The 9820-nt window shown below is 44.9% G+C and overlaps 1 protein-coding gene across 2 annotated transcripts in view; it reads left to right on the forward strand.

Moving 5' to 3' along the window:
• LOC117350672 (C-type lectin domain family 4 member G-like) overlaps window positions 1-6065 on the forward strand; it is a 29699-nt gene extending 23634 nt beyond the window's left edge. For both annotated transcript variants that reach the window (XM_033925151.1, XM_033925152.1), the window contains exons 11-13: window positions 814-968; window positions 2433-2533; window positions 5289-6065. In XM_033925151.1, the coding sequence (XP_033781042.1) occupies window positions 814-968; window positions 2433-2533; window positions 5289-5415 (383 nt within the window). In that variant the 3' untranslated portion in view covers window positions 5416-6065. The remainder of the gene's footprint in view (window positions 1-813; window positions 969-2432; window positions 2534-5288) is intronic.
• Window positions 6066-9820: the final 3755 nt, after the last annotated feature.

A 9820-nucleotide genomic window follows, 5' to 3' on the forward strand; every position in this document is an offset into this window, starting at 1 on the left:
TCCCACATTCATTCCTGTTGCATATTTTTAACACACTTAACTCATGACAGAAAAAAAGACCATTTGGCCCCACCCAGTCTGCCCAGCGATTCATTTTCACACGGCCAAGTATGTATATATCTTAACTTTTGGCCTTTCAGCATGAAACACACGGGAGAGTCTTTTTATTCAGGACATCGTCAGTCTCTGGACAACGTCATCCTGGATGGCTGAGCACACAAGACCCACAGCGTAGATAACACCCAAGGTGTCCTTCCCAGTTCCCGCATTTAACTACAAAGCTTGACAATAATCCAACAGTCTGAAAATTGCACTTATTCAATCTGGCTAATGGTTGACACTGGTTTCCCTAATGCATGCAGGCAGAAAGAATAGCGGCGTCTTTAGGGGTTGTATGTAAAGCTGACTTGAAAACAGTCTGAATATATTGGATTTTAAAGTTTACACGCACTCTTTTTACTGGTAATCTGGCCATGGAAACAAATACAAAGTCTATAGATAATAATGGGCAATTTTGAAATGGAAAATCACACATACTTTCCCCTTTGAAAATTAGGTATGAGGTTCACAGGTATTTTGCTTGGTGTCTAGTTGGGCTGTTTGAAAACTTCCCCCTTGAGGTGTGGTTCATTATGATAGCTTCTACACAGCCTGCGGGGCAGACCCAGCTGCAGGTGACCTGCTACTTCTAGGGAAAATTGTGGACTCATTTGCTCTTTCCGAGCTGAAGCCATGAGGTCATCCTACTCTTGCGAATGGATTTAGCTTTTGGTCCTTCTTGTTCCGACCTGAGTGTCATGTTGTTTTTCACAGACTCGGCCTGCACACTTTGCCGATGCCCACGAGACTGGCTCTGGAACCTGGGATCTTGCTACTACTTTTCGACAGACTTGCGAAACTGGGAAGGCGCTCAAGAGTTCTGCATCTCTAAGAGCTCTCACCTGTTGATTGTCGAAGAGGATGAAACGGTGAGTAACTCTGATATGAGTGATAAGAGGGCTGGCGAAATTTTAAAAAACAATCAGCTCCCTTATGCTATCATCTTATGACCATATAATCACATCTTTTTGCATAGCTTCAATGATATCACCCTGTTAAGATGCCACTCTCTTAAATATCCCTTCTCTACATCGTTCATCCCCATAGACTTAACTAGTGTCAACCTCTTAAATATCTCTTTTCCAAGTCATTCATTCAAAGACTTCAGTGGTATCACCCACAAAAATATTGTTTCCCCATATCATTTATTCCCATAGACTTCAATGTCATCACCCTTTTAAATATCTCTTCCACACATCATTCACCCCCATAGACTTCAATGGTGTCATCCTCTTAAGTATCTCTTTTTCTCATCATTCATCTCCCAGAGGCTTCAGTGGCATCACCCTCTTTGATATCTCTTCCCCACATTATCCACCCCATCTACTTCAAAGGCATCATCCTGTTAAAATCTCTTCTCCTCATTCACCCCCATAAACTTCAATGGTGTCACCCTCTTGAGTATCTCTTTCCCTCATCATTCATCTCCCAGAGGCTTCAGTGGCATCACCCTCTTTGATATCTCTTCCCCACATTATCCACCCCATCTACTTCAAAGGCATCATCCTGTTAAAATCTCTTCTCCTCATTCACCCCCATAAACTTCAATGGTGTCACCCTCTTGAGTATCTCTTTCCCTCATCATTCATCCACCGTAGGCTTCAGTGGCATCACCCTCTTTGATAGCTCTTCCCCACATTATCCACCCCATCTACTTCAAAGGTATCATCCTGTTAAAATCTCTTCTCCTCATTCACCCCCATAAACTTCAATGGTGTCACCCTCTTGAGTATCTCTTTCCCTCATCATTCATCCACCGTAAGCTTCAGTGGCATCACCCTCTTTGATAGCTCTTCCCCACATTATCTACCCCATCTACTTCAAAGGCATCATCCTTTTAAAATCTCTTCTCCTCATTCACCCCCATAAACTTCAATGGTGTCACCCTCTTGAGTATCTCTTTCCCTCATCATTCATTCACCGTAGGCTTCAGTGGCATCACCCTCTTTGATAGCTCTTTCCCACATTATCCACCCACATCTACTTTAATAGTGTCACCCTCTTAAATATCTCTTCCCAACATCATTCACCCCCCACCTCCCATAGGCTTCAATGGTTTCACCCTCATATAAATTTGATAAATAAAATTATATGTGCTCAAGTCAAGAACACATCCTTTAGTTATGGCTTAGAAGGTTGGAAGGTGTGAAGCAATTACCCTGTTCCTGCTAAGCCAGCTTGTCCGCACTGTGGGCAGATGATCTGGAGAACGTGGCGCAGGGATGCAGCATCACATGCAGTAGGAATGAGTAGAACAGGAGACCATGGGGTAACTGGTCTTTTCATTAGCCTCCACTCTTTTGTCATATGGTATGAATTCTTTTCCCACTCAGAGATATTTAATGGATCATACCAAATCACACAACTACTGGATCGGTCTTAGTAAAAAAGCCAATGGTTGGACGTGGGTTGATGGGTCGCCTCTAACATTTAGGTAAGTCCATTCTCAGGTAATTACAGCGCCTTACATTGAATGTTCTCATTTACATATCTATTAAGGCCATGCAGCTTTAGGCTTGGACCAAGGGCAGGGCGGCTTCAGCATGGCTTTGTGACATCATAATAAGGGGTGAGATTGATCACAGTAGGGTGAGGAGGAAAGAAAATACTTAACCTCAGGCCAGCTCCAGTTAGCCCAGATGGTTTCTGGATTGCAAGAATCATGTTAAAAATTAGATTATAAGCTCTTTCAATCAAGGATCGTCTATTGCGTGTTTAATGTCCAGCATTATGTGTATCTGGTAGCACTATAGGAATAATAAATATTAGTAGTATGTTTATTTAAGATTTTAAATACTGCTCCTGCATTTTACTAACCTAAGCAGTTTACAATATAACGATTGATTAATGAAAGGAACTCCATTGAAGATAGGAAAGATAGAGATAGAGAGAGACAAGATACGTATATTCTAACAAGTAACCAGTGAGGATGAAAAGAAAGATTATCTTAAACAAAATAAAATAATTATTAAATTATAAATTGTAAAGATTAAACATTAAATTAAATAACAAATTCCAGTCAGACATTAGGTCCTGATATTAGAAGTAGAGAGCTGCACGGGAACGGGGACGACGGGAATCCCGCGGGACCCGCGGGCATCCCGCGGGTTCCCCCTTTGGGTCACGGGGATCCCGTGGGGACGCCCCTAGGGTCGCGGGGATCCCGTGGGGACGCCCCCTAGGGTCGCGGGGATCCCGTGGGGACGCCTCCGAGGGTCGCGGGGTTCCTGCGGGGCTGGATGTACTCAGTCGCGCGGCTCTTCTCTCTACCTTCTCTGCTTGCAGCACAGAGCCGAACGGAAGTCTTTCCGACGTCAGCGCTGACGTCGGAGGGGAGGGAGGGCTTAAAGCTTAAAGCCCTCCCTCCCTCCGACGTCAGCGCTGACGTCGGGAAGACTTCCGTTCGGCTCTGTGCTGCAAGCAGAGAAGGTAGAGAGAAGAGCCGCGCGACTGAGTCGGGAAGACTTCCGTTTAGCTCTGTGCTGCAGGCAGTGCAGGTAAGGAGGAGAGTAGCCTCGCGGTTCGAGTGGCTACCAAGGGACGGGGCGGTCCGCCCCGCCACACCCCGCCCCGGTTGCAGCACAGCCGGCCAGGTCCCCTTACTTTTGTGGCACTTCCCCGACCGACCGACAACAGCCCCGGTCCGACAATCCTCCCTGCCCTGTAGCCGCGAATCTAAATTATCTTCTTATAGCAGCTGTAATAAGGTAATTTAGATTCGCAGTTAAGGGCAGGGAGGTTTGTCGGACCGGGGCTGTTGTCAGTCGATCGGGGAAGTGCCACAAAAGTAAGGGGACCTGGCCGGCTGTGCTGCACCCGGGGCGGTAGAGAAGGAGGGGGGGAGAAGGACGCTGAAAGCACTTGAAGACAGAGGAGGGAGAAGGACGCTGAAAGCACATGGGGGAATACAAAGGGGTGGAGAAGGACGCTGAAAGGCCATGGGAAGGGCGGGGGGGGGAAGGACTCTGAAAGCACTTGTGGAAGACAGAGGGGGGAGAAGGATGCTGAAAGCACATGGGGAAGACAAAGGGGTGGAGAAGGACGCTGAAAGGACATGGGGAAGATAAAGGGGTGGAGAAGGACGCTGAAAGGCCATGGGAAGGGCGGGGGGGGGGAAAGGACTCTGAAAGCACTTGTGGAAGACAGAGGGGGGAGAAGGATGCTGAAAGCACATGGGGAAGACAAAGGGGTGGAGAAGGACGCTGAAAGGACATGGGGAAGACGGGGGGGTGGAGAAGGACGCTGAAAGGCCATGGGGAAGACAGAGAGGGAGAAGGACGCTGAAAGGACATGGGGAAGCAGAGGAGGGAGAAGGACACTGAAAGCACATGTGGAAGACAGAGGGGGGAGAAGGACGCTGACAGGACATGGGGAAGATGGGGGGAGAAGGACGCTGAAAGGAAATGGGGAAGAGAGAGTAGGGAGAAGACGCTGGCAGGGAAGAAGACAGATGCCAGACTATGGGGGGAGCGGAGAGAAGAAGATGGGTGCCAGACCAATTTGGAAGGGGGAAGAAAGGGAGAGGCACAGTAACAGAGCAAATGGAAGATACAGAAGGAAGAGAGACAGTGGATGGAAGGAATTGAATGAGAACATGAGGAAAGCAGAAACCAGGCAACAAAGGTAGGAAAAGAATTATATTTCTTTTTTTTTATTTTGCTTCAGGATAAAGTAGTATATTAGTTGTGTTGATAAAAATTTATAAACATTAGAGGCTCTGGTAGAAACCCATTTGCAAAGTATGTATTCTTCCCAATTAATATTTTCAAATTAATAAAGTCTTTTTGCTTATTTGTAAATGGTTTCTACCAGAGCCTTTAATTCAGTAGCATAATTAAATGAAATAACTATTTCTGAAGTTTATATGGACGGGCGGGGACGGAGGGGATTCCTCGCGGGGACGGGTGGGGACGGAGGGATTCCTCGCGGGGACGGGTGGGGACGGAGGGATTCCTCACGGGGACGGGTGGGGACGGGTGGGATTCCTCACGGGGACGGGTGGGGACGGGTGGGACTTTGGCGGGGACGGGTGGGATTTCTGTCCCCGCGCAACTCTCTAATTAGAAGTCCGCAGAAGCGACAGGCCAGCATTTTGAAAAATAGTGATTGTCATGGGCCGAACATCGACCCGTAACTATGGTTTTTTGCATTATTAAAATCTGGTCATGAAAGTCTTTTCCCTTCCTCAGCAAGTGGAATGAAGGGGAGCCGAACAATATGCAAAAGCGGGAACACTGCGCCGAAATGTACACCAGCGGCAAATGGAACGATCATGACTGCTCCTTCAAAAAACAGTGGATCTGTGAGAAAAATTGACCTAGGGCCTTCTAGTTAAGCGGCTGCGTGGAGAAACCCTCACTACAGGCTCATGTAACTAGTGCACAGGGTCTGTCATGATCCTCAGAGCTTTAAGAAGGAATCTATCCACTGCAATTTGCAGGCTTGGAATGCAAAGCTGTCATGGTTCCAGAAAAGACCATGTGCTATCTGAAATCTTTTTAAGATGTTAAGTGACGCTGACTTGTCCGGTGTCATCTGACATTTGCTGAAAATTCTGCAAGTTTGGGGTGCTTCCGGCAGGAAGTCCAGGCTTACTGAACCAGGTCTATGGCATGGTGAAAGCCTCACCCCAAACAAGGAGAGAGGCTACTGAAGCCTGAGCTGACTCTTGTAGAGACTGATACGGGGACAGAATTTGTCCCCGTGGGAAACCATCCCCATGTCGTTCTTTAAGGAGAGAAGAATCAGAGTATGAATGGGACCAGCTTTGAATTGAAGAATGCTGGCGTAGAAGGACTGAGGTTGAGATACACTAAAGAATAACATGGGATGGTTTCTTATGGTTACCTGCAGAGACGGGCACAAATTCTGTCCCCATGTTATTCTCTGGTCTCTTGTAAAGTGCCTTCTGTATATAAGCCATGTCCTCCTTGTGTTACACAGTTTCTAAGTAAATAAATCTCTATTAAGACCCTGTTTCTGAGTTATAATTTATTCACCGCAGTGGCACTCCTCAATCTGTCAAACAGGCCAATGAGTTGTGAACTTCTACTGTCATTCTTCAACAAGAATTAACCATCCCCTGGCCTGTACTCTGACATTACATTCTGAAATCTGGGCCGATGTAACCATTAGGCAAGACTAGATAATTGCCTAGGCTGACAGCTCCTAGGGGAAATAAATCCTGACAGCCATACAGACTCAAAGAGCCATCCGTACACACTTTTCCCTGCAAAACAAAGATTAATATTTGAAAATATGTCCGATTATGTGGCTAGAGAACAGAAACGTGGGGAGTGTGTGGCACAGTGGTTAGAGCTGAAGCTTCAGTACCCTGAGGTTGTGGGTTCAAATCCATCGCTGCTCTTTGTGACCCTGGGCAAGTCACTTAGGCCCAAATTCTGTAACCAGCGCCTAAACAACTAGATAGGCGCCTATTTAAATTGAATAACAAGCTCAATTAAGCTTTTTAATCAGCACCAATTGAAACCTAGGCGCCTATCAAGAAAGCACGATTCTGTAATAAGGTGCCTCTAAAAATGTAGGCGGCCTTCAAAAAGAGGCGCAATGCACATTAGAAGGGAGCCTTCTTATAGAATCTTTGCTCTTAAGCGTGCTTAAGCGCTCGCATGGACGCCTAAGTTTAAGTTGTGCCTAGGGCAGGGCCTATTCATTTATTGTAAAAATCATGGAAGGATTGGTACACACCCAGTTGATGGAGTATCTTAATCAGTTCTCTCTCCTACATGAAACCCAATCTGGTTTTAGACCTTTATTCAGTACGGAGACAGTAATTTCGGCTATCTTAGATAATCTGCTTCTATTGTTTAGCAAAGGCTTCAATGCCCTGATCATGCAATTTGATATGAGCTCTGCCTTTGATCTAGTAGACCATGGGAAAATGCTACAATGCCTAGATGCTATTGGTAATAAGGGATGAGGTGTTGAACTGGTTTCGTGGCTTCCTTATGTCCCGTACCTATCAGGTACGTTTCAATCATGATCTCTCCAATACCTGGAGCAATCCTTCTAGTGTCACTGCTGTCCCCATTGCTTTTCAATGTCTACATGTCCTCACTGGGTGTGCAATTAACCCAGCTAGGGATAAAATTATTCAGTTACGCAGATGACTTTACAATCATCATCCCATTTGCTAACTCCATCTCGGAAACTATTCCCAAGGCATCTGAAGCTATAAATTTGATGGAGCAATGGATGACTGACTTCAAGCTCAAACTTAATTCAGAAAAAACAAAATTTTTTGTTGCTTCGCCACATCCGCTTGACACCAAAACACCACTATGCATCAATAAACTTAGTTACCCTATTCAGCCTACCATGAAGATACTGGGTGTAACCCTGGATCAATGCCTAACCATGAAAGACCAGGTGGACTTCTTAATCAGAAAGAGTTTTTTCACTCTCTGGAAACTTAGATCCATTAAATCATATTTTGATACATCAGCATTCAGAATCCTGGTACAATCCCTCGTACTGAGTCAACTTGATTACTGTAACATCGCCTATTTAGCAATTTCCCAAAAGAATAGGCGACATTTACAATTGATGCAAAATGCAGCAGTCAGACTAATCTTCGGGCTAAAGAAATTTGATCACGTGACACCTTACTACCGACAGTTGCACTGGCTACCGATGGAAGCATGCATAAAGTTCAAGCTCGCCTGCCTCTGCTTTAAAGTACTACACGAACTAGCCCCTAAATACATATCTGACCTTTTCTCCTTCTCAGCCAACAGACACTAGAGAAGCTCACATTTGAACTTTGTTTCCCCCCCAGTTAGAGGATGTAAACTGAAAAAACACCATCAACACCTTCTCTCACATCAGGCAGCATTATGGGGTAAAGATCTAGAACAATTGCTTTCGCCCACTACGTATGAGGAATTCAGGAAGCACCTAAAAACACATCTGTTCTGGAAGTATCTAGACAGCTGACCCATACATCTTTTCCTCAATAACGGTTCTCTTGACCTGTTAACCACTATCTTTCACCTCTTTTAAGTTCAATCAATTTGTATCCTTCTTTGAATCTTTTGTAAACCGCATAGAACTTCACGGTCCTGCGGTAAATAAATGGTTATTATTTATTATTATTCATTGGAAGCCTCCAAAATAGGTGCCACTCAGCGTGATTCACTACACAGCACCCAATTGTGCTTGAATCGCGCTGAAACACTGCCTATATTGGCGCCTAACCTTTGGGCGCTTCTTATAGAATTTGCCTCTAAGCGGTCATCCAAGCGCCTAGGGTCACTGAACGGTGGCGATTCTGTAACGCGGCATCTATCTCCAAACCACACCTCTGCCTACCGTGCATAGCGCTTAAATTTTTCAATAGCGCCATATTACTAAATCGTATTTCTGTGATTAGTGCCTAATTATCAATTATTGGCAATTAAAAATCTTAACTACCCTCATTTTTTTATTTAAACTGGGCACCTACCGATAGGTGCCATTTACAGAATTTGGGCTTAAGTGACTTGCCCAGAGTCACAAGGAGCAGCATAGTTTTGAACCCTTAACCCCAGGGTGTTGAGGCTGTAGCTTTAACCACTGGGTCACACTATGTGCAGTGATTGAGAGTGAAGTCACAGCCATTTAAACATTTGGGTTCATCCCGGGTTTAGCCTGACATTGAAAAGAGCTCTGAGCACTGTTTTGATTTGCTACTAAAAAGTGTGTGCTAATTGTTATGAGTGTTTGATGTACCACTTTGGTTTTTGATCTACAAATGGAAAAAAATCAGACCATGTGGAAAAAAGAGGGAGAATGATCTAGGATAAAAGGGAGTGAGGATGCTGTACAACAGGAGGGAGGGAAGAGAAAAATGCTGGACCATGGTAGGAGGAACCAATGGACAGCAACCACTTGAAGAAGAATTTGCAGAAGACAGGAAAGCAGAAGAGAAATTGGAACCAACTTACTGGGAAAAAAATAATCTCCAGACAACAAAGGTAAAAAAGGAATTTATTGACTGAGATATGTTAGCATTGGGACATGTTTATAGCAGATGTCTTTGTATTGTGTTCAACAGAAAAGGAATTGCATTTCTGGTTTTATTTCTACAGTGCTGAAGTACTTGCTGACCCTTGCTATGGCTGGTGGGAATCCCCAAGCACCACCAGCTGAGGACCTTCAAAGGAAATCCTCAGTTGACATATCTTGAAGGTCCTCATCAGCTGGAGGATTTATATTTTATATTTACATTAGAGGCTCTGGCAAAGACCTATTAACATGGAGGGGTATTTTTGATAGTGTATCTAAGTCCGACTTTGGACATATACCGCAAGGTGTCCAAATATTGGGGGGGAAGCATCCGTTTTTGAAAGTGCTAGATGTCTAAATTTTGTTTTTGAAAATTACCTATTTGGACATCTGGGCCCCAGGACGTCTAACTTTTTTGGTCATTTTCGAACACATATTCAAAACATCCTAATCCATACCATTTGAACATGGGAAGGGCCAGCATAGTAATGGGTTGGCCACACAGACATCCCAACAGAGCAGTGGGGCACCTTAGAGGACACTGCTGTGAACTTCACTTCAAGGATGTCAGATGTAACTCACATAAACCCCTTATAATTTATGGTGACCCCATCCCCAAAACCTACTATACCTACCTGTCTATCACCCCAATAGCCCTAATGGCTACAGGTGGCACCCATATGGCAGTAGAGTAGGGTTTGGGTGGGCTCATACT

Source organism: Geotrypetes seraphini, chromosome 16, assembly GCF_902459505.1.
Source record: "Geotrypetes seraphini chromosome 16, aGeoSer1.1, whole genome shotgun sequence".
NCBI lineage: Eukaryota > Metazoa > Chordata > Amphibia > Gymnophiona > Dermophiidae > Geotrypetes > Geotrypetes seraphini.